Raw genomic sequence first — 27,856 nt, 5'->3', positions numbered from 1 at the left:
TCTATATACCTTTATTAGTCCCATAGGGGAAATTTCATAAGGCTGCCAACCTATTGCACACAATGGCGGCGCCATCTTACCCTCCGACCATACATACATTACACAAAACATCACATGGGGAAGACAGGTCAGAGAGGTATAACAATGGAAAATGCACCACATGAGGAAAGATAAGGAACCCCCTTCCCCCAGACTGAGCTCCAACAGGGAGATCTGTTTGAGAACAGAAAAAAAACCACCTCTGCACATAGCACATGAAAAAACTCTTAATACACCAAAAAAAACTTTGATTGAGGGATGGGATTCCGGCCCAGCAGCTACATGTCATATGCTTTGTTTACTCCAGGGATCAGCTGATTGCCCTGATGCTGCCCAGGAGGAGGTATAGCGCTAGCCTGGAGTCAGAAGGCATATCAGCCTGATGTGTTTCACTGATTCAGTGAATCACAAGGATATTCCCAATGACAATCCATCTGTTGAAAGCTTCCACACTATTCAGGCCAACAGGGACAGCTCTGCAAGCAGGAAGCAGAAGGGGTGGGGGAAGCTTGCATTTTCTTGTCAACAACCCTACTCATAGTCTAAGGAGCTTGGAAAGAAAGCAAATGGACTTCTGTAAGTTTACGTGTCGCCTCTCAACTGAGAAGATGACACTTCAGTTCTAAGACCAAATGGTGGAGAGTCCCTGTTTGTTTATGTAATTACTGTAAAAAAAAACCTATTGTTTATATTCACAACCCTAGGGGGAGTTGTTAATTAAGAGGATCGTTGACTCACTATTGATCGTGTGCTTCAGCAGAGGTTTCGGGTGAAACAATTGTGAGACCTTGCTTCACCCGATCATGTGACCTATCAGGATCAAGTGACACAAGATTTGAATCAGCATTAAGGTGCCTCGGGAGGAATCTCAAAACTAGATTGAACATGGCAGACAGTTGGTGTCGTAAGCCACCCCCTCTGTTCAAAGATGGTTGTTCACAGTGGATATAGATGGCTTCTTTCACTCCTCTTTCAAACCATCTGTCATCTCTGTCCCAAATGTGAACATTGGCATCCTTGAAAGAGTCACCTTTATCCTTTTTGTGCAGATGTATAGTTGAGTCTTGTCCTGTGGAGGTGGCTCCTCTGTGTTGTGCCATGTGTTTATAAAGTGGCTGTTTGGTTTCTCCAATGTAGAAGTCGGAGGATTCACTATGTTATTTTACTTGTGTTTGGGAGCTTTGTCCTAGGGATGAAGCCAGTTTTGTCTGAGGTTGTGGCTGGACCTGACGAACAGTGGGATGGCTTGGAGAAAATTCTCCTGAATTTCCCTGAGTTTCAAACCTGCCTATAATATAATCCTTCCAGAAAGGGAAAAGAAAAATGAAGATTAGTTTTCACAAATAATCCTAACATTATGAATCGGTTATCAAAATGTGTATCTATACACATACACATTTTAAAGGTCATTTCACACTTCTCTAATTACTTTAAATTTCTGCAAATGGTTGACCAGCCAAACTCCTACTCTTGCCAGCTCACATCCTCAAAAGAGCTGCAGCTGCATTTGAGAGTTGGGTTCCTCTTTACCGACAAGACAAATGGCTGCCACAGAGGTTTGACCCTCTGTGGTTTACACCAAATGTTTGGTGGTTTGCGCCTGCCAAATCTGCCAGTGGCCCTTGGTTAATCCAGCACCATGAAAAACTGACCAGTGCCCAATCGGTCCAGGAGCTTGTCAACCCAGGTCATAGGATAAGCGTCATACTGTGACACCACATTCACTTCACACAGAACTGTATAGACCAATCTTTCTTCACCACAAGAGCTATAGGGCTACACCAGGCACTTTGTGACTTTTCTATCACAACCATCACCAGGATAGCAGCCAATTTCTTCTTAACAATTTCATGCTCAGGCAATTAAAAGAGGCATGTATACCCTGTGATACACCATGATCTCCAGGGCTGTGCATGCCCACCCTGAAGTTTTATCATATCCCATATGACCAGCCATCGGGTTATAACGAGCATGAAAAATAATTTCCTGGAAGCTGCACCAACAACTGGGTGTGCTCTTCCTATGTGTGAATATTATGCCTCTCTTGATATAATCTGTCCCTAATTATTACAAAATGTGGAAATGCCACCATTTGACCATCAATTTGCATCACCTGATCAAATGTTGACCGTAGAGTATCGTCACAAAACAGCACTAGTTTAAAACTCTTCAGTGGAGCCTCCTGTGAAGACACCTCTAGTCAAAACACCTCTACACACTGCCCTGTTAGCCTACTGTAAACATGGGCTAATCTCTTCACAGAATTAAGGGGTGTGTCTGGCTGGGCTGATAATGCGGAACCTTCTGCGTGATTGCAGAAGTTGAAACAGTTCGTTACTGAGATGGGACAGGTCCTTTAATATCTGAACTGCTCTGGACCAACACTTCCTGGTGTAAATGTCCTGTAGCACCATTCTGCCGCATGGATCACTCTCTGAAGAGCTTTTTGGTCCTAAACACAGCTATTCCCATACCAGGATGTGATATTCTGTGTGAGGATGCTCTCCACAGCCCTGAAGAGAACGTCCCTGGAGAGACCCTGAACTTCCTCAATTGTCGGAGATGGTACAGGCTCTTCCTAGCATTTTTGGACTAGGCAGACTATATCAGGTCTGATGAGATGTGGACACCAAGATACTTGAAAGACGGCACCCTCTCCAATGGAGGCCCGTTGATGATAAAGGGCCTGTAGTCTCACTGCCAACGCACGATCTGATATCGTCGTGTTGGTGTTGTTCCCAGATCATCATACTAAGTCAATAGCGGTTTGGTCTTCAGGGTTTCTACTCCACTGCCTACTCCACTTTCATACGGGTCCACATTTCTGATGCACGCTATTTTTTGCAAGTACCATCTCTTTGCATCTGGACACAACCTACACCGTTTACACCGTCCTTTTCATTTTGAGCTACAGTGTGTTTGTTTTGATTCGTGGCTTGTCAATATGGTGCTCCCACAATGCATTGCGGCGTTACGTCAACTCCAAAGCCCGTTGCGTGCAGGAAAATATGCGCATGCGCATTGCCATGGTGAATTTAAAAATAAAGATAAAATGAAAAGTAATTAATAAAAAGTAAATATTTAAACATTCCCACAAATGTGCAATGAACGTGCAAAAATTCTGTTTAGTAGTTGTTGCTGTTTCTTTCTTTCTTTCTTTCTTTTTTTGAAAAATAACGACGTCGCCGAGGCGCAAATTACTACGTGAAAAATGGCGCCATCTTGTGTCCCCTTTCTGTCACTATAATTCATTCAAGGCTTTGTGGGAAATGCTTCACCTGTAAAAGTTTCAGTCACCGGCGACATTTTTTCATCAGCAGAACGTTGACGTCATCAGAATGAACCAAATTCGATGACGTCACAAAAGTCAGATCAAAGCTCAACCAATCAAAGTCTTGACTTTAATCTCTGAAAATCCTCAAATAGCCGTAAGTTCGCAGTGTTCCTCACAGCAATCAGTTGCGATTAGTTCACATTTGCTCCCTGTTTTTAAACAATTTGCTAAAGAGATTTAAACTCTTTTTCAAGGACATTTTAAAAGTTTTATACCAATCAGCTAACGTTTGACAGCTGTACCGACCAGTTTCCTCCAGTCTATTAAAGCAGACTGTTTTCAAAAAATGGATAGAGGAGACGGCTCACAAAACCATGACGATGGTGAACAAAACCATGTTGGTGTAGGACTAGCAGTCAATGAGCTGGTTTTGGCACTGCTGCAACAGGGAAATCTTAGAGCAGTTCACAGGATGTTCCCCTGGATTGAAATCAATCAGTTCCGTGGTTTAGTTGATAATCAACTGCCACAACAAGAGGAGGCAGTTGATGTTCCGGTAGGAGGCATCGAAATAAATCCTCCCTAGGAAATAGCAGGACCCTGGGAAAATTATAGAGCAGAGATGGGAGTAGGCGATCGCATTGAAAGAAATCTACCCCAACAAATAGAACGACCCTTGGTCAACAATGGAGCAGAGATGGGAGTAGGAGATAACATAGAAAGAAATCCACCCCAATAAATAGAACGACCATTGGTCATTAATGGAGCAGAGATGGGAGCAGGAGATTACACAGAAAGAAATCCACCTCTAGAAATAGAACGACCCTTGTGCAATAATGGAGCAGAAGAAGATCCAATTATTGACGAAATGAGGTAGTGGGAAGATGAGGGATCTGAGAGCGACACTGAAAGTGTTCCTGATAGTGACACAGATGACAGTGATGACAATGGAGACAATGGCCAGGATGCTCCTGTGCTATTGCCCCCCAACCCAGTACCAGGCGGTTCGAGGAGGAGACCAAGGGAGGAGGAGGATGAAGAAGAAGAAGATGGGAGAGCTAGAAAAATGTCTAAACACTGAATTTTGAGCTGAGCTGGACAGTCAGTGTTGCACCCATCTTCCAAAGCTACATGTGTCCTACATTGCGTTTCTTTCTGCAGAGGAGCTTGCTTCCAATAAAAGCAGCAGGAACAAACACAGGAAACAAAAGGAAAAAGTGAAAAACTGCAAAAGAGATTTTTGAAACTAAGTAAAACGTACAGCTCTGCGACCACTTCCAACATAAATGAAGACAGAAAACTAAACAGCAGTGACGTTTGCAGGGTTACTGAAGTTGGACTACCTGGTATATAATGTTGTGCTTTGTGATTGCTAGCGACACAGCTATGTTAGCATAACATTAGCACAGTGAAGCTGGAGGATGAACGCCAACTTTGTTTACACTTGATAAAAGTTAACATGAGGGATTCTGGTGGGCAAGGACAAATGCAATCGCATAGCAGGATGCTATACACGGGCCAAACTTCAGTCAGGAGAACAACTGAGATTATTCATCCACAATACAAGGTTAGTTATTATTAACTATTATTAATATACTGCAACAACATGGGAACAGAGCAGCTGCGAGAGAATTCAACATTAATGAATCAATGTTACGGAAGTGGAGGAAGTGCAGTTTTTGGCTTTCCCCATATTTCAAAAGTGCTTCATCTCTTTGCTATGACTGTCGCCAGGCATAATTTGCAGATGATTAATGGTTGTAGCCGCTGCGAGGCTTTCGACCAAAACAGGCGCAGCTTGATGACATCATCAACATGCGCTATCGCGAAAGAGCGGTATAATCAAAATCTCTATCGTTGGCCAAATTTATATCGTTTCTATCGTATATCGTTTCTATCGCCCACCCCTACATTGGAGGCAACCACACAGGGAACCACGGGGAGGTGAATAAGATAGAAAACAGGGTGACAAGGGGAACACAGGGCAATAAATTCACTAGAAACTAACAGGACACTGATGAAACCAATACGGACTGGTCAGACGGTCACCAAAGAGATGTTAAAGATAGTTGTTTTTAATTATGTTTGTGTCTCAAGTCAGTGAAAATTATTATATTATTCTTAAAGTAGACCAACATTTATCAGTAGTATTAGTCAAGTGCTATAAGTGTCTGAACAAAATGTAGTTTAAAAAGGAATACATGTTCAAAAATACATGTGTGAATCTTGGATTCAAGTTGAAACTTGTTGAAACTTAAACTACAAACCAGGCTGATCATGACTCTAGAAAGCAAAACTTTAACAGATTAGTAGCATTAATTTTAACTCCAGACTCCCTGACATCATAAAGAGTGAGTTTATTGGCACCGAATGGGAGAACACAGTAACGTTTGGCCTTAGATGTCTATTGGCAACAAGAAAGAAGATGAGCGCAGTTTAACTTTTGACTAAATGCCTTGCCAGCTGCTGAACGGGTGCCAGCAGTGAGTGGGTGGTATGTTCTGAAGCTGTTTGAATACAGGATCGATACACTACCATCAATTCCAATGTCAGTGATGTCAGAAGAGCTCTTGGATTAGGGTTGCCCTTTACTTCCTCTTCACTCAATAAGGTTTTTTCAGTTTTTCTTTATTTCAAATTTCAAATTCATAGAAGAACAATTCAATTTGGTTTTATTTATTTAGTACCAAATCACAACAGTCGCTGCACTTTATATTGTAATGTAAAGATCCTATAACACTAGACAGAAAAATTGGAGGTGAGGGGAGGGAGCCATGACAAAAGATACACTGTGGAAGAGAGCCAGAGTTTAATAATAATAATAATAATAATAATAATAATAATAATAATAATAATAATAATACATTTTATTTAAATAGCGATTTTAAACAAATGAGTTTTAAGGGTGGACTTAAAAAGAGAGAATGAGCTAATATTTCTGAGGTCCGGGGGTAGGGAATTCCAAAGTCGAGGGGCAGAGCAACTAAAGGCCCTCCCTCCCATTGTGATCAGACGAGCAGAGGGAACAGAGAGAGAAAGAGAAGATGAAGATCTGAGGCAGCGGGATGGGAGCTTCATCTGTAATAAGTCAGAGAGGTATGGTGGAGAGAGAGCGTGAATAGCCTTGAATGTATACAGAATTATTTTAAAATGGATGCGAAATTTGACCGGGAGCCAGTGAAGTTGCTTCAGGATTGGGGAGATGTGGTGGGTAGAAGAAGTCCTAGTAATAATATGGGCAGCAGAGTTCTGGACACGTTGGAGCTTGTTGATAGATTTTTGTGTGAGGCCAAATAATAATGAGTTGCAGTAGTCAATTCTAGAGATAACAAGATTATGGATGAGAATGGCAGTGGCGTAAGGTGTGAGGAAGGGGCGGAGGCGATTAATGTTACGGAGTTGGAAATATGCTGCACGTGTAATATTATTGATATGCGAGTTAAAGGATAATGTGCTATCGAGAATGACACCCAAGCTTTTCACAGAAGGAGAGATAGGGACCAGCGAGTTATTGATGGTGAGAGAGAAATTGTTAATTCTGGATAGCAGTCGTTTGGTGCCAACCAGAAGAAGTTCCGATTTATTGCTGTTGAGTTTAAGAAAGTTGGAGGAGAACCAAGAATTGAGTTCAGCTAGACAGAGGATAAGGGAGGGTGGAGGAAGAGTAGAGTCAGGTTTGGTAGAGAGATAGAGCTGGGTGTCATCGGCGTAGCAGTGGAACTGAATATTATATTTACGAAAAATATATCCGAGTGGAAGAAGGTAGATGATGAAGAGAAGGGGCCCGAGGACAGATCCCTGGGGCACGCCAGTGGATAAAGGAGAAAGTTGAGAAGTGAAGGATTTTAATTGAATGAACTGAGTGCGATCAGATAGATATGATTTAAACCAGGCTAGTGGAGTGTGAGAGAGACCAATAGAAGCTAATCTGCTAAGGAGAATGGGATGAGAGATGCTGTCAAGAAGAATAAGGATGGAGAGGAGACCAGAATCAGCTGCTATAAGAAGGTCGTTTGTTATTTTTATAAGAGCAGTTTCAGTGCTATGTAAAGGACGAAAGCCGGACTGGAACTGTTCGTAAAGGTTATTATCAGTTAGGTGAAGATGGACTTGTGAAGCAACTATTTTTTCAAGGATTTTTGAGAGAAATGGTAGATTGGAGATAGGACGAAAGTTATTAAAGTTGTTGGGATCTAGACCAGTTTTTTTCAGGATTGGGGTAATAGCAGCAACTTAGAAGGAAGCAGGAACAGTTCCAGTGGTGAGTGAAGAGTGAATAATAGCAGATATGAGGGGAAGGAGAGGGAGTAAGCAGGCTTTAACGAGGACAGTGGGGATAGGATCGAGCTGGCAGGTAGAAGGCTTTGATTTATGGATGAGATCAGCAATATCAGCTAAGGATGGAAGTTGAAAAACAGAGAGGAAGTGAGAAGGGGGGGGGGGGGGGAGTTAGGACAGAAAGGCTACATTGAGCATTAGGGTCCAGGTCTAAGTGTATTTTATGAATTTTATCAATAAAGAATAAAGTTTAAGAGGTTACTGTACATAATGATATGTCTGTGGGATGGTTATGATTTTTTTTCTCTAATGGATAAAATTGTATTTATATAGAAATTCATTAAGTCATTACTAGTTATGGTTATAGGAGTTGTTTATCTCTGACTCTTTCTTAAACTGGCTACTGTGCTGAAAAGAAACCTGAAGTTCTTTGTTGTTGTTGTTTTTACTTTGTTCCTCAGATGAAGATCCTCTAAATTTGTGAGACACCATGTTCTCCCATTATTTTCTGTTTTAAGATGCACATTTGTGAGTTATATCAGGTAGTCAAGCATTTCTGGTTTGAGACTTAGCACTTTTTCTACTACGAGTTCTGAAATACGAGCACTCAGTCCTTTATACAGCAAGTCTCATCCACCCATTCATAATAGCATTAACAGAAGCAGCCAGTGATTGAACTTTCTGATCATTAGATGACCTGCCTCCTGAGCCAGATCTACTGTCATGAAATTTATTCCCCATTGCTGTCTAATCCATTGCCTTACATTTAAATGTTGTTAAGGAATGATCAGACAAAACAGGGGTTTCAAAGAGTACCATTAAAAATTTGTTTCTATATCACATGTCAGAACAAGATCCAGAGAGTGATTAAAATGGGGTTGGACTCATTTACATTAGAGAGAAGTCAAGTAGTGATGGGATTTCCGGCTCTTTTTAGAGAACCGGCTCTTTCTGCTCGGCTCACTAAAAAGAGCCGGCTCTTTCGGCTCCGAACCGGCTCTTCAGGTTGTTTTGTTGCTTTAATTAATTTATTATTAACAGTAATATAAAATTATGCACAAAAGGAATTAGTAATGTAAAAAAAAGTGGTTTGATTTGTATATGTTTATATATAAATATATGCGGTGGCCCCTAGAGACAAAGCACGTACAAACTCCAAAACACATTTCTAGCATGAACTGAACTTCCAAAACAGAGCTACCTAGATCACTTAAATTACACAATTGAAAGCATATGAAAGCATATGTGTATTGTTTGTGTATTTATACACAAGCATTAATATATAGTCAAATAATTAAAAAATGTTCATTTACCTGTTACTACCACACACCAAATCCGGTTGTTGGTACTTGCTGGCTTGTGTAGCCACTAAGTAACAAAAGCTCAACACTGCCCCTAACACCCTGGAGCACTTCTGTTGTGTTTTGTACATGTTTTGAGTTTTTATGTGCTTCGGAGTTTGTACGTGTTTTTACGTGTTTTGGAGTTTTTACATGTTTTGGAGTTTGTATGTGTTTTTTCGTGTTTTGGAGTTTTTACGTGCTTCAGAGTTTGTATGTGTTTTTACGTGTTTTGGAGTTTTTACGTGTTTTGGAGTTTTTACATGCTTCAGATTTTGTATGTGCTTTGTCTCTAGGGGCCACCGTAAATATACTTTTATTCACTCCACATAAAATGTAATAAATAAATCATATAATACAAAAATCAACTATTCACATTTCAACTTTTAACTATTTAAATTTTCAGCTTTTTCCTTTTACAAATTTAAAGGGAAACAACACAAAACACTGCAAACCAAAACCAAATTAAATATAAATTAAAATATGAAAACAAAAAGAAGATGCACATTCTCTGTCATATGGACCTGCATGAATAAACTTTCTGAATCCTTTATCATCCCCAACTGAAAATAGTTGTGGATGATTACTATACCTTTCTAATGTGACGTTGTTGTCCCTGGCACTCTTTCTCTCTCCCTCCCGCTCTGTTCCTGTGCTACCGAGTGTAACTACCGCCCCTCCCCCCTCTGCCCAGCGTAAAGCACAAGGCTCGCATGCTGAGTGAAGCGAAAAAAAGTGCGAGAGAGAGAGAGTGAGAGAAAGGAAAAAAAAAAAACCCCACGGCTCACGATAAGGAGCCGGCTCGCGTCGTTCACGTCAAAGAAGAGCCATAAGCTCCAAGAGCCATTTCGTTTGCGACCGACCCATCACTAAAGTCAAGTAAAACTAATAAAAGATTAAATGCAGTCTTGAGGTTGTTGTTTTTAGTGCCTCCATGAATGTTAGAATCATCCACTGGAGGAGTTTTATCTGCACTCAGAAAAATTATGGTTCTTAAATGGTTCTTCAGATGTCTTCATGGTTCTTTAAAGAACCATCATACGTCAAAGAACCTTTTTATTTTGTGGATGGTTCTTCAGCTATTACAAATGGTTCTTTAAAGAACAAAAGGTTCTTCATCCTTAGCAATCTAAGTTTGATGGTGTAAATGGCATAAATAATATTCACTTTAATGAGGGTTTAAATTATACTGTGTGTTTTGTTTGTGTGCGGGGGGGGGGGACAGATGGTGGGATACTGAATATTCAAATTAAAGTTAGAAACACTTGCTTAAAAATATTCTGGTGGCAGGGGTGGGGGCCAAAGCCTGAAGACCCCCAGCACCCACCCTGCAAACCCACTGATCACAAATAATGTGGTAACAGAATATAGAATTTATTATTAAGCCGTTTATGAATATGGTGAATTTATAAATTAACAATCCATTCGGGGGATATTAGACAGATTCAGATACTGATCTATATCAGATCTCTCTCTCTCTCTCTCTCTCTCTATATATATATATATATATATATATATATATATATATATATATATATATATCATATATCATATATATATATCATAATGATAATACTAGTTACTGTGAACTTTACAAACCACCCAGCAGTATGTAAAGTCAAATTATAAAATAATATAAGTAAATAATAATTGCACATGTGATCTGAGTACTTGTTTATCACTGCGCAATTTATTATTATATGTGTCAAGCCAAATAAATGACAGGGAGAGAGAGAGACATGGAGAGTGAGAGAGACGTTAGAACACGTAGTACAACCAAGGGGGGGGGGGCAACTGTAGGGATGCGCATGCGCACACAGATCGCGCGAGCCTTGAACTTTCTAACGGAAAGAAAACTTTCTCTTGGACGTTGCCAGTGGATAACAGTCTTCAGTACCTGCTGGTCTTTAAAGGATTCTGGATTCCTGGACTGTTGGAAAAGGTAAAACATTTTCATAAAACCTTTTTATTGTTTTGTTTTTGTTACTCGTCATTGTAGCTTGCTGTTAATGTTGTGCTAACAGTAATGGTTAGATACGTTAGCCTTTGACGTTAACGCAGTTTAGTATCTGGTATAAAGAACTGTTTTCCTAACAAAACCACTGTTACAATTAAGTGAAGGTGCTCCCAATTAATTTGGCCTGTAAAATATGTGGCTATATTGCGTGCTGCGTACATAAACTAATGTCAGCTAGACAGATATTAAAATTAATAATATGGTTAAAGTCACCAAAATGGCGCCTGAAGCCTGTTGTGTGAGCTCTGTGTCTGGTCTAGAAACTCAGAAATTCAGTAGCCTGTACTTTGAATTGTGGAGTAGCTGTATAAAATACAGCAATGCATAAGTGTTTTGAATAAACAGAAATGTGACACATGAGAAGTTGTGTCTTTGACTGTTACTGTAGAACTTATTTTCAGAGTAGTTGACAAATTATGCTCCAGTCATTTGATGTTACCAAGATAATGTCCGTTTTTATTATAGTTAAATTTTTTTTATGTACATTTCATTTATCCAACATCATATATTAGGCAAAAAAGAGGTCATTATACTAACAAGACCAGATAATCCAAAGCATAAAATAATCAATATTTATCTGAAGAAGGCTTAAAAGTTAGACTAAACGGTGGTATAGTGGTTAGCGCTGCTGCCTCACAGCTAGAAAGACTCTGTTCAATTCCCGGGGTCAACCGGGTGCCTTTTTGTGTGGAGTTTGCATGTTCTCCCTGTTTCTGTGTGGGTTTCCACCCACAATCCAAACATACATATCTGAATGACGACCCTGCCATGGACTGGCAACCTGTCCAGGGTCTACCCCGCCTAAAAAAAACAGCTGGGATAGGCTCCAGCACCCCTCCGATCCTTATGATGATAAAGCGGCTTGGAAAATGAATGAATAAAAAATAAATAAGTTTTTGATGTCACAGAATAAAACAATGTAATGGCATTTTGTTTTGTTTTAACAGATCATGGCTCAGCAGTGGACTGTTGGAGAAGTATCTCTTTGGCTTGGGGAAAATGAATTGGCAGATTATCAACAGGTCTTTGTAGGTGAGCATTTCTATGGATGTGCCATATCAGTGTCCACAGTGCTCCACAAGAAAACCAACATATGAAAAACTGCTGAAACATCAACAGATATACCATGAAAGTGAATGTAGATTCTTCATTGTCTGCAGACTAGAAGACTGTCCCAGAAAGTTTTTGTCTGTGAAATCTTTGAAAAATCACACAAGGAAGAAACATAAATATCAGAAACAAGGATTAGAGTCTGCCCCAGACTGTGACCCTGTCATCCAGGAAACTGTTGAATTTCCCCAATCATCTGAACAAACTCTGAGTGAACTTGTAGAGAACTTTACAGAGACTGTGAGAAAACAACTGGCATTGTTTTCCTTGAATCTTCAAGAGAAAAGTATTGTAAATAGAAAAGTTCAAACATTTGTTCTTAGTGAAGTAGAGTCACTTTTCAAGTATTTCATTGAAAACTATAGGGAGATATTTTCTAAATGTTTGCAGACTCTTAATTTTGATATATCAAGTTTTCATTATATTGATGACAATAGTTTGGTAGAACATTGCTTCAGTGCAGTCAGCAACACATATCAACTAGACAGATACTGTGTTGAGAAATTAAACCTGATTGAACCTGTTGAATGTATCCTGGGGATAGATCCTTTTACTGGGAAACAGGACACTTTTCAGTATATGTCACTTCTAAAAGTCTTAGAATTAATATGTAATGATCCTAACATTTTAAGACAAATTTTTAGGCCAGAATCCCGTGCTCCTGAAACCTTAACAGATTTTAGTGATGGGAAAATTTACAAAGAAAGTGATTTTTTTAACACAGACAACCCACATTTGAGAATTCAGTTGTACAGTGATGAATTTGAAGTTGCTAATCCATTAGGATCAAAGAAATGTCTACATAAAGTGTCTGCATTTTATTTTACTTTGGGAAATATTCCACCAAAAGACAGATCTGTTTTAAGACATATTCATCTGTTGATACTTGTCAAACATAGATTGGTGAAAACATATGGATTTGAGAAAATATTAGAACCATTAATTTGTGACCTACAGGTTTTGCAAGAATGTGGATTACGATTAAAATTTGAAGACAGACAGTACTGCATCAAAGGTGGTCTGGCCACAATATCTGCAGACAACCTAACCTCTCACACACTTGCAGGTTTTAGCTGCTCATTCAGTAATGGTAGAATATGCAGGTTTTGTATGTGTCATTACAAGGACCTGTCTAGGATCATTAGTGAGGGAGATTGTGTTCTTAGAACAAAGACTGTTCATGCATACCATCTGCAATGTGTTGAAGATGACCCCCACTGTAGGTCAGTGTATGGTGTAACTGGCCCATGTGCCTTCAACAAGCTGTCATATTTTGATACCACAAATGCATTCCCACCTGATGTAATGCATGATTTTCTTGAGGGGGTCATTCCTCTTGTTTTGAAGTCTGTTGTAAAAGCCTTGCACGAGGACAAAACCGTTACTATCCAAGAGGTGAATGACAGCATAAGGACTTTTAGTTTTGGACAGAATGACTGCACCTCCAAACCTGCTCTAATATCTGAGAAGGTAGCACTGGATGGAAATATCTCTGGAACTGCTATTGAGAAATGGACATTATTTAGGACTCTGCCTTTCCTCATAGGCTCCAGGATTGAAAAGGGTAACAAGTTTTGGCAGCTTTATCTTTTGGTTCGAGAAATAGAAGAGATTATTCTTGCTCCAACCATCAGCACTGACTGGATTAGTAATCTACATGAACTGATCACTTACTTTTTGACAGATTTCATCAATCTGTTTCCTGGTGTGTTTACACCCAAGCTGCATTTTCTGCTAAATTATCCTCAGCTCATCCTTGATTATGGGTCACTCCGCTCTCATTGGTGCATGAGGTTTGAAGCCAGACATCAATATTTCAAGACAGTAGCAAGAATCACCAATAACTATATTAATATTTGGAGCGATCATACACAAGCAGCAGTTAATAACTTATCACTTCAAGAACTTCCAGTGAACTTGCAGATTTGTTTGCAAAACTTGGAGACAGCCGTTACTGTGGATGAGAAACTCTGGACAAGTAAATGCATCATTTTAAACTCTGTAAAATATGCAGTTGGAGATTTCTTCATTTTGGAACTTGTGCATGCAGAGCAAATTCCACTGTTTGTGAAAATAGTCCTGATTGTGTATATCAGGGCCAACTGGTTTCTTGTTGGAAGACTTTTCACAACACTGGAGTTTATAAGACACCTTCAATCATACCACATCAGAGAGACTGATGATCTGTTGATATTCAAGCCTGGGGATGAGGTAGACTTTCATGCTTTGGACGCATACAGATGTGATGGTCAAGACTTCATTACACTGATCCACCAACCTTTTAAGGCAGTCCATACCAAAGTTAGGTAAGATACATCCTAAACCATGACTTTTTAGTTAGGAGTTGTCAACCACTGTTAAAATGATTTTAACCACTTTTTGGCTATTCCACAGGTCTGTCATCATCTATAGTCACTAATGAACTCATAGCTGTTTTTTTAGTAATGTTTTATAATATTTTTATTCTTTATCTTCAACATGCTCATTTCTGTTTTGATCGTGTCTTATTGTTTTTCTGTGCCACAGACAATGAAATCGATGGATCGACACTTCTGCAGATGACTGAAAGAATGAGTGAGCGTCTTTTTCCAAAAGTGAAAGACCAAGTGAAATTTTTGTCTGCTGTAGAGAAGCTGAAAGAGTGAGTCTTAAGTTGACTGGTTGATTCACTGAATTGTACATTCATACAATCCAGTGTTTCCCCTCCCCTAGGTTTATGGTGTTGGAGGGTGGGGGGCAAGGGGTTGACGCAAGCCCTGTTCTGTTTCTCCAGCGTTGATGTGCATCACACACCCATTTACTTTCAAATTGAAATGTCACAGCCACTCTTACTCTCTGTTATGATTCTGTTTCTGTAGTTCAGCAGCTGTTATTGTACGTTTTAAATATGCGGATATTCCTGATGCAGGACACAAGGACACGTATATTCATGTCTTGTAACAAACTCTAAACATACTTCTTACTTCTTCTTGCAGTGGAAGGCAACACAAAGAAAAGCATACTGTGTCAGCACTCCAACCTATGTTTAACTGCAAAGTGCAGTTTCCTCCAGCTGTGCTCACTGCGTTGACCAATAAAGATGCAGCACTAAAGTCACCCACCAAGAACAGACTCAAAAACATGCTTATTCAAGCACTGTTTGACCACTTGAGTAATGAGACAATGTAAGTCTATATATAATTAAGATTTGATTCATTTAAAATACAGTATGTACATCAGAATTTAAGTTCATCATTCAAAATTTGCAGGTATCCCTCTCATGTGCAGTATGTAGACCTTCTGAGGACTGTCCTTCTGAGTTTTCCTTTTTTGAAGGAGAGTTATGGCTCTGGATATGTAAGTATTCCTGAAAAGCAAACATTGATACAATTGTCCAACAAATTGTCTTTGAATTGCCCAATTATTGGCTAATGAGTGTAACATGCTAACATTTTCATTGCTACATATTCAGAGGTTATCTGTTCCCTTGTGGCCACTACAATACAAGTATTAGTATTGTGATTTTTGAGGCAGATGTCGTGCAGTATGGTCAAACAATAAATAAAATATCAATTGCTCTTTTAAATTAATTGTTTCATTTCTCTGTGAATTCTCAAGTGAATGGTGTGAAATTCAGCATTATATTAGCTCTGTTTGCCTTTGTATCAGGATAGTGTAGTTTTTGTATTTAAAAAATTAAATTTGAAAATAGGGCAGGGATAGCTCAGTAGGTAGTGTGGTTATCCCATGATCGTAAGGTCGGGGGTTTGAATCAACTGAACGGCTACCCTGAGGTACCCTTGAGCAAGGTACCGTCCCTACACACTGCTCCCCAGGCGCCTGATTAGTGGCTGCCCACTGCTTCACTGAGTGAATGGGTTAAATGCAAAGAGAGAAATTTCCCTGTGGGGATCAATAAAGTATACATTATTATTAAAAGGTAGAGGTATTAACATATAGACTGAAAGATCATGACGAGTATGCTTGTAGGACATATTGCCATTAATACTTTATCTACCTTTTATAGTGTATTTAGCCAATCTAAAGTGCTCCAAACCTTTATATCATGTGTTCGATCAACTCCTAAGAGTTAAAGAAGAGATCTGTAAATAGGAACTAATTAGGTTATGACATGATTACAGCAAACCTACCAGCTTTATGTCACTCAAAGTTTTCTGGTAAATGTCTTGCATAAAGGGAGGACCTAGTTGCACCTATTTATGAATAATTAGTTACATTTTTATCATTTGTAGGATGCTCTGCATGAGTCTCTCAGGAACAAGTTTAAAAAGGAAAGAAGACCACTAGTAGACGTAGAGGAAATTGAAAAAATGAGACAGAAATACTCAGTTCCAAATTCAGGAAGAAAAAGATCATCAGATATCCAGCCCTGTATCCTTTTGAAAAAAACCAAGGCAAGTTAAATATGCTCAATGTTTGTTTGCCATTTTAAATTGTACATAAAAGTTAAAAGTATTGTTTGTTTGTTTTTTCTCTCAATATTTGCTAAACTTTTTAATAACCAGGATATCAATCCTCTTGACGATGGGGAGGATGAAAGGAGCACCGACCAACATGTATCAGTGATTAAGCAAGAGTGCCAAAAAACTAGGCCAAATGTGGATGTCATTCAAACGCACCTCAGGAAAATACAGAAGTACAGAACACACTACATTCTTCAGCATACTACTGAAGAGGTTCTACGAGAATTCCCATGTCTCACTATCCCTGTTGTGGTGAGTGTTTTATCAAAAACTGCAGCAAAAAACAACAATAACAATAGTGCACAGCAAAAACACGAATATGTACTGATGTGCTGCACATTTATACAGACTTCTAATAATCATGTACCTACAGGACAGGCAAAGTGACTGACTCAGCAGATTTCATGAGTAATAAAAGTACACTAACAGAACACTAACAGAAATTGCCACATTGACTATGTCTTTCTCTTTGGTTTTATTTTCATGCTACAGGATAATTTTGGACTAATCTGATGCCAATGATAGTTTTTTGGGAAGAATAGTCTAAACATCCCTTTTGCACAGCAATGTGTACTTGAGAATTAAAGTAAACAAATGCAAAATTATAATTTCTTCTCTAATGATAATTGATGTGTGAAATAATGATTGTTCTGGTTTGCTATATAATGGTATATATTATGGTACAAAGCTAATATGTATATGTTTATCCTTTATTTTAGCTTCTTGAAGAGGCTTCCATGTTACTTAAAACTGATGTGGACAAAAAAGTAATCCGAGGATTCAGTAAGTTGGCAGCGAAGCTTGTGTCAATAGCCCCAAACAGCAACCTTAAAAGCCTCTGCTTAAAATCTGTTGATGAGAGCCAGACAGACACTGAAAGAAAAGGTGAGGGCACTTGGCAATAATGAGCAAAAACATTTTTAACTCCTATCTCAGATACCACTTTTTAAGGTTTCACATACAGCACATTAGTAAACACAGTGTCCCTTACAACAGCGGTCCCCAACCCCCGGGCCTCGGACTGGTACCGGTCCGTGAGTCGTTTGGTACCGGGCCGCGAGAGTTGAGGCTCAGGTGTGAAATGTATAGTTTTTCAGGGTTTTTATCGGTTTTCAGCGTTATTTTGTTATCGTTTTTATCGTTTACTCGGTTTTCCTGGGTCTTTTCACGTGTGTTATGAATAAATTTTCTTTTTTTCGGTACCGGTACTAGTTTTATTTTGTTGTATTTATCCGCGACACCTTAAAGGCCAGTCCATGAAAATATTGTCAGGCATAAACCGGTCCGTGGCGCAAAAAAGGTTGGGGACCGCTGCTTTACAATATCCACAGACTGACATTTCTCCTGTCTCGTCTCTGCAATGATGTACTTTAAGATTTAACTGATATACCCTCGATGCTATATGTATCTCTATGAAGATTTTCAGTAATTCACACAATGTTTATCCCAAAAAATGTTCAGTGGCAGCTAGACTTGCTCTGCAAGTTCTTTAGGACTCAAATTATTTAAAGCTAGCAACTTACAGAACTGAACAACATTTTGGGGGTTTTGTATAAATGCTTAACATTTACACTGAATTACACTGAAAAGTTAATTAGGTATACATTTACTGCACTAATGCTTATGTTCTGCAAGACATTCAACTCCTGATAAAGGGACTCATATGGCCTTTACACCTTTGTATTAACAAAATTGGCCAGAAAATACTTACATATTTCTCTTTATTTTTCAGGTCAGATGGTAAACACAGCTGTTCTTCTCCTGCCATCTATTTTCAAAGAAAATGCCTCTCATCTCTTCGTCATAAATAAGGTAAATTTATATATTTTTTGGTATGGTGAGAGGGGGGGGGGGGGTCTTGAACAAATCCAGTATTTTACAGGAGTTTTATACTTTCATTGGGACAGCTGTTGTTTATACTTATTTAAACTATACTCCTCATTTCAAGAATTTAATTTCTGTTTCAGGATCCACACAGCCCGATACCTACAATCGTACTCAGCAGCAGTGACGGCAAGCCCTTGAGTGATTCAACTGAGGTCAATGTCCAGATGGATGGACAAAAAATGATTCTGGACAGTGGGGAAATGGACATTTCATTGGCGATGGGTATTGTCTTCTCCCTGTACCATGTCTACAATGTTGCCTATCCAAGTGAACTAAAAAAGACATTTTGCTTTTTGGAGGCATTTGTTCTCAACTTGGGAACTCTGACTACACCTGTACCAGTAGCTGTGCAAAGAATGGCAAATGCATTAAAGATCTCCTAGATTGCCAGCATAGTGCAGGTGAGAGACTGAAATTGTCCCAGTGTGGACTAACAAAGGACCATGAGTCTCACATTAAACTTAACTTACATAACTTAAGGCTGCAGTTCATTGATAATTTAAATAAAAAGATTGTTCTTGAAATAGTTTTACTGAAAATGCAAACATGCTGATGAAAATGTGTTGTTTAATTGTCTGTTATGAAAGTATTGCTATTTCTAATGTAAAAATTGTTGTTTTATCTATAGTATAATATTTATATGTATTTATAGTAAAGATATTTAATTATTACTGTTTAAATGACTTATATGCTATTATTAGTAGTGGTGTTGTGCTTAGCATTAAAATGTCTTTTTCTGTAATACAAAGTGCCAATAAACCATTAATATATGTCTATGTGCTTGTATTTATTTTACCCTACTCAAATTCAATTTATGATACATTTTATTTTGAAAGATTTAAAATGGTTCTTTAAAGAACCACTCAAAAAAGGTTATTTAAAATGGTTCTTTTAAAGAACCATTTGAAGGATCTTTTTAAAAATGGTTCTTTAAAGAACCATTTCTTTCAGTGGTTCATTGAAGAACCTTTAAAGGTGCCCCAAAGAACCATTTCTTGATGGTTCTTTGGGGCACCTTTGAAGGTTCTTCAATGAACCACTGAAAGAAATGGTTCTTCAAAGAACTTTTGTTTGAAAGGTTCTTTGTGGCACCAAAAAAGGTTCTTCTATGGCATCAGTCTAAAGAACCACTTTTTGTTCCAGTTGGCACCTTTATTTTTCTGAGTGTGAACTGAACAAATCTGGGTTTTTTTCCTGTCCCGTCTGGCACTGTAGCAATCCAGAATATTTGTCTGAAGGCCAAGAAAAATGCCTGACAATTTAGTTTCTAAAGTGGATTATTAAAGATTTACCATACGGGTCCACTTGATTCATCTTTATTATGCATTTATTTATTTTTTCACTTTTAAGCTATTACAATCGGAACAGATAGACCAGCAGATAGGAAAGAGACAAAAAGAGAACAACACAGTAGGGAAACCACAGCAACAACCTACATAAGCATAAGTAACAGTAAATAATGAATATTGAATGTTACTGAGCAGCATACAAGACCGACAACGCACAATATGGTTAGAGGCAGCAGCCAACCAATATAGTGTGTATCTTTGAACGTGCTTGTATTAACAAGGTTCTTCATGTTACTGTCTAATAGTAGGTCATAGCCCCCACCCCCCTCACCACAGGACCTGAAGATCCAGGTCCCAGACATCTAGAGGCCCCCAAGAGAACAAGAGCACAGCCACAGACATGCATTCCCACCCTCATACACACATATACAAATACTCAGCACTCGCCCAGTGTGAAGACAAACAGAAATGAACACTGTACACACACTCACACTCCCCATACATACTCTATACTCCCAGGTCCAGGTACCATCACACCCAGAGGGGTAATCTGCCCGGACACCAAGGAGATGTTTCCCTTTACTCTGGGGTGGAGTCAAGCAGACCGCCCCTGGTCCTGTAGCAGAGAGACCCACGATCCCAGACCCCCATCAGACGGCCAGCTCCTTCTCCTGGCCCCCATATCTCACTCGGCCTGCTTTGTTCTAAAGTGCATTTAAAACATGGGAGGAGCATGGTACTCTGCCAGATAGCAGCTCATGAGGGTTCCCCTCATGAGAACCCTCAATATAAGATAAGATAAGACTTTACTGTCAGTGCACAGTCATAAATGTTACAATAGTACAATGAAACTGGAAAACTGTCCCAGTCCCAGTGTCCTAGTGTATACTTGTCTTTAAAATTGAGAGGTGGGCACCGGCACCAAAGTTGAGGTTGAATAAACAGACCGTCCTCTGGACGGCGTAATTAAGTAATGTTTAAGTAATGTGAATGTCTAGGTTGTGGAATAAATTAGAGGCACAGGTAACCAGAAGGGGACAGAAAAGGGATGCCTTCCCTGCACCTCAGTGAGGCACCTGTAGCTCAAGGCCCTGCATGTGTGGTGATGTGATGGAGCGGGAGGCAGTGGGGGATGGGGAGGGAATTGGGGGGGGGGGGGGGGGGGTCCACCCTTTCTGGAGCCAGCTCCTCCACTGACCCTGTTAGGCACCCCCATTCCCTGGAATCCACCAAGGGCAGGAGGCCCGAGCCAGGGCCCATCCAGACCGGTCCCAACAGTAGCAGCACCGCAAAGCTCCACAGAGGCCCAAGCAGCCCACCCGACCCCACCGCAGAAGAAAACTATATCCACCCCAACATTCAATCAACTGCCAGACTAAAGAAAATTTAGAAGGAAACTTGCTCTCAAGTTAGTCATTCTAGGGGTTCTTGCAGTAGAACTGCTGCTCATCCACAAAAAAAGGAGATAGTTCAGGTGGCATCTAGAGATGGCACGATACCACTTCTTTATGTCCGATACCGATATCATAAATTTGGATATCTGCCGATACCGATATGAATCCGATATAGTGTTTTTTAATCAACAAAACTGTTTTTTAAAATATCTTGCTGCATTTTGTATAAGTTCATACTCAAGTTTAAAACAACAACTACACTAAAGCTATTCTGTTATACCTGTATGCAAAAAAAAATATTTCATAGTTCAGCAATACTGATCAATCTAATAAACTTAAACCTACACCATCCTCCCTATTCTGGTATTTTAAAGAGTACTTAGCATAAATATTAAGCAACCTAACTAATAGGGTTCCAACTCCTAGCAACAACAAAAATAAATAAATAAAAAATAGGGAACCACCCCTCACGCTCCACCTCATGATGCTTAATTGACGTAATCAACCTTAATTTGATGCAGTGTGAAAAAAATTGCACAGAAATCAATTATTTTTCAAGAAATATTAAATAGATTCAACATCTTTTTTCAACAAAATTGCAGACTGCACAGATGGTACCTTCCCAAAGGAAAAAGTACTATAGGCAAGGCAAGGCAAATTTATTTGTATAGCACAATTCAACAACAAGGTGATTCAAAGTGCTTTACAGAGACATTAGAAACAAAAACAAATAAAAAGCATGATTTAAAATTGATTAAAACAAGCAAACAAACAGACTAACTAAACACACACATTTCACACCTGTTCGCGCGATCTGAACCCTTATCGTAAGGGGAGCTACCAGTCCTTCTGTGGACGAGCTACTTTCTATTTTAAATTCCCTGAATTAAAATACTCTCTAGACCCAGTCTAGACCCAGTTGGGGAGCTACCCAGAGCTCTAATCCCACACCTGTTCGCACGATCTGAACTGTTGAAATCTCCCAATTCTTTGAATCTTTGGGCTGAAGGAAGGACAATACTCGGTGTATTTATGCTCAATCAACAATCATTTATTTCCATACAATTCAACACTTAAGAGCATAAGGACCATCATGATGGGGAGACATGCCTGAAGAGGGTCACAGCAAATCTCAAAATGGTGACGGGTTGCTCAGCTTTTTATAGTCTCTAGTGGCCCCCATCTAGTCGTAAAAGCCAAAACATCACATTCTTTCTCTGTTACAGCGCCTAAGTTATGACCTCGGCTCCCTGTCTTTCTCTGCTTTCTGTAAGGTGGGGGTGTGGAATGTGGTCTGTCTCTTCTATTATCGGCACAAGGTCCTCTGCACACAACATTCTCTTCATGATTCAGCAGTATGAAATGTCAAGAAACAGTGTAACACATTCAACAGTGTCGAGTAATACAGGTCAATCCAATAGATCTAATGATTTTCACACTCTTTTAGGTCAGAAGTATAATGCAAACTAAGACTACATACTGATCACACACTCTATGTTAAAGGGTATAATATGATCTACAGCAGTATCATACTTCAACTACTTTTGATTACATATATAAGGTAACATATGATAACAGAATAATATCACAATTCCCCCTTTGATCTCTTTTCTTCAAAGAGATCACTTACAACATACACTCCAGCATTGCAAGGTCCAGGTTTTCTTGATCCTGAGGCCCTCTGTCCCCCTTTAACGGGTGGACCATATGTGGGATGACCTCTGTGTTCACGCAGTTCAGATGCAAGCAAAGTTAGATTTACAACCATAACAGCAGTTACAGATGACACTCCCATCACTCCCCAATTCTCCCACAGCTTTATTTTGGTGCTCCAGTTTTCCACCCCCTTTTTAATGCCCCCTTATACCTTTCAAATGTACTTACCTCTGTCTAAGGAGCTTTTAACCTTCATTTTTATTGCTGCAGCTACCAGTGTCTTCCAGTTGGGTGATTCTCAGCTTCTTTCTTCGACCTCCGGGGTTAGACCACCCTTTAGTCATTGCACAGTTCTGGGGATTATTCTGCCCCGATTTCAAACAAGGATCTGTGTGTTTTGGGGTCACCGGCGTGTCCCCCTTTTTGCCAAGAGCCTCTCGAACCTCGTTGGTCTGGTGTTCCTGGTTTTCGCCAACCCCTTCATGGTTATTGCTGTGTTTATGGGATCCATCTTCTCAAGGAGCTCAAACGCCATGACACTTGACCCCAGTTGCTGTCTCGGCAGTCCCTACATCTGTCTCTGCTGTGAAGGGTCCTCACATCTCCGTGTCCCCGTCTGGTGTCTGTTCCTTTCTCTGCAAGAGACAGAAAACCAAAACACCTCTCTCCCTAGCCTTGATAATCTAATATTGTTATCCATTGTTGTTCTAATGATTCAAATTTGGTTTAAAATATTATGTTCAGGACCTATTCTAATCATAATCTATGTGTGTGTAAAAGAAATCAAAAATTAGTGAACCCTTTCTAAGTCTAACACATTATAAGCTTAAGTTTTACCATAGCTAATTTATTAAACACAGAAATAACGTCATAAGATGTTCATAAAACCATTGTTTGATATTCGGACTCAACTCCCCCTTTTTGACACACTCCCATGTGTCAATTCATTGGAGCTAGACAATTAAAAGAGAAGGTTAGTGACATCATATCTCAGAAAGTATCAGAAATTCTTCTCTCGAGTACCGTTGCTCCAGCCTTGTCATCCCAGAGGATCTTCAATCCCGAAAATGTCCCTTCTCCTCATGTAATAAAGTCTATCATCCTTCCATGCCCTGGTAACTGGTCCATCCAGAGCTGTAACATTTTGAAATGTACATACAACAAGCCAAACCACACCTTGGTCACACCAACCCTTTTCTGCCCTGAAGATGTCCAACGCCATCTTAGTCTGGACCAGGGTTGTAATAGTTTTGCAATTTTCATTAGTTTTTATTTTTATTTAGCTTCGACTTCAGATTTTCAATTTTATATCAGTTTTAATCAGTTTTTACCAATTGTTTGCTAGTTTAGTTTAGTTTTGATTAGTTTCAGTTATAGTTCTAGTTGTGTCTGCAATAATTAAGTGTAGCAAAATCCCAGTCCCATCATATCAGTCATGCTCTTGTGCTTATCCTTGGGTATTGTGACTATTAACTCTTGCAGCACCGGGTGCTCCTAATTTTGGTTCAAGTGAATTTACAAACTTTGTGAAGGGAATTGACTCCTCTGCACACTGGAATAAACATAATCAACCTGATCCACATTTTACTGCGTGTTATTTCACCATCTTATTGATTCAAATGCTCCATCCTTATGTGGTTTGCGACATTATGTTTATCCACTTTGTCTCTAAATGTTTGAAGAATTTTCAAGTTTGGGGTCAAATTTTAAGAATTTGACCATAAGTGAAAGTTATGGTGTCATCACCCCCTTCGGGGCTTACCTTTCCCGGTTTTGATGATATTCCTCCCTATTCTTTGCAAATACCCCCTGTTGGTGGCGAGAAACTGTTGGTGTGGTCAAGTGGGTGCTATAGAAACAAACGCTCAGGACAGAACAGTTATCAGTCATGTACTTCATACAAATTTTGCATATGTTTTATTTCATATTGATCCTCTGAGTGTAATGGTACATTTTAATTTGAATTTATCCAAACTAAACACAATATTTTCTTTATCTACTTTGCTCTTGTTCTTTTGCAGTACCACATCCTATCAAATGTCCCTGTCAATTATATTCTACATTTAATAACTTACTATTTCAAGTGAGAACCTAAATCACGTGGACCAATGTTTATTATTGCATATCTCTATTCTGAATGTGGCAAGTCATTCATAGGTATTGTTAAAGTTTTGGCGATTTTCCTCTATAAAATTTAATTGACTTTTTACAGGGGCCTGCTATGGTTAATAGTAACATATTCCAGTCATGAGTGATATCAATAGTTTTCCTCCATGTAGCATTTGGCATTCCCAATAATATAACATGATACCTTAATCAAAACACAGTTAATATAGCACAGTTTTCTTAATGCAAACATCAGTAACTCAAAATCAGCAACCACAGTGTTAAGTCTGCAGTTCATACTTATGTGAAGCTAGAGTCTCCTCCTCCAGTCTCTCTTATCCTCCTGCTCCTGAAAAAACAAAACGAAGCGAAGCATCCACCCTTCTCTTGTCGGCTGGGTGAATTGTTTATGAATTGTTTATTGGCATTTACTAATCCTAAAGGGGGTGCAGTCATTGTCTCAGTATCAAGTCAGTCAAAACTTTTAGTCGTCAGTCCATCACAGTCCAGTCACATGCATACCTCCACACACATTCATACCAGATATTGCTGATAATGGAGTCTCACGCGCAACCTATTCGAGCCTCCATCACCAGCAAGATGACGTCATCATTTTAAAGGAAAACAATTCCTTGTTGTTTTTTGGGCCGGATTGACTCGGTGCAATCCTTTTAGACTCAGAACTTCTCAGTGTTCCCTATAAGTGAATTTCTCCCAAGCCAATTACAATCATGGAGAAGCACACTTTGCAACTGTTTACAGTAATAATATTTTATAGCGCTTTAAATTTCAATCTTTCAGGCCTGGTTTAAAGAGCTGATTGTTAAATCATAAACTCACAAAATATCACCATATCACCACTGGTGGATCACACCTCTCAGATTTTCTTATCTCAGTGCACTGTAACAAAACGAAAACAGACATAACCAACAAAACACTACTAAAATAACACAAACTAGGGCCCGTTGCAGACATGTCCAAGCATAAAACTATCCCTCTCTCGCTTACGAGAAAGAACACAAGCCAAAGCTCACTGATAAAATCAAGCTAGCGCTAAGCAAAACCAAACAATCAACCAGAAATTCACAGGAACATTTTGCTTCCTGCCGGGACAATATTGTGTGGGAATGAGAACCTCAGGTGCCGTAACACCTTTTGTTCCTCCTTGAATTAAAACTCAATCACATAAAATGCCGTACTCCGACCTAAAACTTACACTATTAATTCATCATTTTTCACTCTGTGCCACTGTTCCTCATCAGGGCTGTGTGAAGCACAGCAAAGAATTCAGTCAAGGCCTTGAGCCATAAACAGACATTGTTTTCATAACCAAACTGTTTTAGACCTTATTCCTAAAATCTACATAAATGCCCTCTGGGTGACATATAACACATTCTAAGTAATCAATGGTAATCAATGGCTCCTCATAAAAATTATGTATTGGGATGTTTGTGTGCAGCATTTTGCATATCAGCATAAGCAAAGCATTCTTCATTGCATCAGCGTGTGTGTGTGTGTGTGTGTGTGTGTGTGTGTGTGTGTGTCATTTCTCACTCAATCAACGAGTGCACATGTATTCATGTGTGTATTTCACTTCATTCTGAATCTGTGTGTTTGTAGACGTGTGTGTGTGTGTGTGTGTGTGTGTGTGTGTGTGTGTGTGTGTTTGTTCATCACTTTCCTGTTCTGGTGTTCTGGGTAAACCACGGCCTGAAGCATGCCCTGGGGGCCTGCCCTCCTCCTTTTCAGTTTGTTTGCGACCATTGCTGCTGCTGCTGCTCAAAGTTCAGTCCGTCCTGGTTCTGACCCCAATTGGGGCAGTCCTTTCTCCAATGTCCATGCTCACCGCAGGTGAAACCTGCATCTTCTTCTGTGTTTTTTTGTCCATTCTGAGGTGCCTTCTGTCCTCAGTTACTCCTCCTGTCCCGGTCACGCCCTTTTTGCTGCCCGATCATCCGTGTTGGTCCATCACTGTCCTGCCCAGTGTTAATGCAGAGTTATCAAGGTCAGCATTGTTTTGCTCGACCTTACTTTTCATTCGGGCTTAGCGGGCGTCTTGTCATAGCTCTGTCAGCTGATGTAGTCTGGGAATTTTCCCCCGTGTAGTGAAACGGGCCTTAGGTTTAGTGCTCTCCGTCTCGGCTGCATGAGATCACATTCCTGCAGCACTGTTGACATTTTCAGGTCGTTGTTGTGGGTCCAGCTGTTGCAGCATTTGGTCAGGGTCACGTATGGGGGAGAGCAGGAGTCCAGTCAGCCTCGGCTTTCAGGGCCGGCAAAGCAGCCTGTAATTAAATATATATAGAGAAAAACAAAAAACAAAAACAGACAAAAAACAAAAGCAAACGAACAGGAAAATGATGTGTTGGCTGTATTACAACGAGAGGGGAGAAACACCGGGACCAGGCCCTGTGTCAGCCTTCTCTCCCCCTTTTTTTTGTTTTTTCTCTCCCGATATAATCAACTCCTAACCCACCAAGTTGACAGGACAACATGCACCTGTTAAAATTCTTAATATCATGTTTAAAAGCCCAAAAAGAAATTTTCTTTCATTCAGTAATCACTTGTATCAATCAATCAGCAGAAAACATGTCACAATTTGAATCTTTTAACCCCTAAATTTGTCATGTCTTCACTGGTTGGTCAGACCAGTGTCTTTTTCTTTGAAGTTAAATTGTTGTCCTGCAACCCAGAGAGTTTATTTGTCAGTAATGTATTTATCCTTTAACAACAGGTGTATGTTAAGTTTCGCTGCTTTAGCCTTGCTGGAAAATCTTCACGTGTTCATGAGTGTAAGCTGTTTCTTCATTGCGTGTGTGTGCATTTGTAGGCAGGCAGGTTAATTTTATCTTTTTCTCAAACTAGGCGTTACCTTAAAAGGAGCCTTTCTCTCAGATTTCTCTGCTTGTGTGTGTTTTTGTTTCACCTTTTTGTTGTGATGCTCCGGACGCCTTCCCAACCTCCACAAGTCCGTTGGCCCCAATTTTATGAGTTAAAAACTTC

General features: G+C 39.6%; 2 protein-coding genes across 8 annotated transcripts in view; both read left to right on the top strand.

Moving 5' to 3' along the window:
* LOC147329784 (calcium-dependent secretion activator 1-like) overlaps positions 1–27,856 on the top strand; it is a 352,004-nt gene that overhangs the window by 20,979 nt on the left and 303,169 nt on the right. The window lies entirely within an intron of this gene.
* Positions 10,805–19,111, top strand: LOC147329788 (sterile alpha motif domain-containing protein 3-like). 2 transcript variants are annotated; one of them, XM_086291115.1, is made up of 10 exons: positions 10,805–10,873; positions 11,896–11,980; positions 14,585–14,699; positions 15,034–15,222; positions 15,307–15,394; positions 16,291–16,452; positions 16,564–16,773; positions 17,241–17,406; positions 18,254–18,333; positions 18,489–19,111. In XM_086291115.1, exons 2-10 carry the CDS (start codon positions 11,899–11,901, stop codon positions 18,789–18,791), a joined length of 1,395 nt encoding a protein of 464 aa, XP_086147241.1. In that variant the 5' UTR covers positions 10,805–10,873; positions 11,896–11,898; the 3' UTR covers positions 18,792–19,111. The 2 variants fall into 2 exon arrangements, with proteins under 2 accessions (XP_086147241.1, XP_086147242.1); XM_086291116.1 differs by lacking the exons at positions 10,805–10,873; positions 11,896–11,980 and adding an exon at positions 13,893–14,364.

Source organism: Aulonocara sp. 'chitande type north' Nkhata Bay, linkage group LG5 (genome assembly GCF_057382095.1).
Source record: "Aulonocara sp. 'chitande type north' Nkhata Bay isolate Kocher_YH1m ecotype deep benthic linkage group LG5, A_spYH_male_GT1.1, whole genome shotgun sequence".
NCBI classification, from domain to species: Eukaryota; Metazoa; Chordata; class Actinopteri; order Cichliformes; family Cichlidae; genus Aulonocara; species Aulonocara sp. 'chitande type north' Nkhata Bay.
The sequence above is the reverse complement of the archived record's forward strand: the minus strand, read 5'-3'. Positions and strand labels throughout refer to the sequence as shown.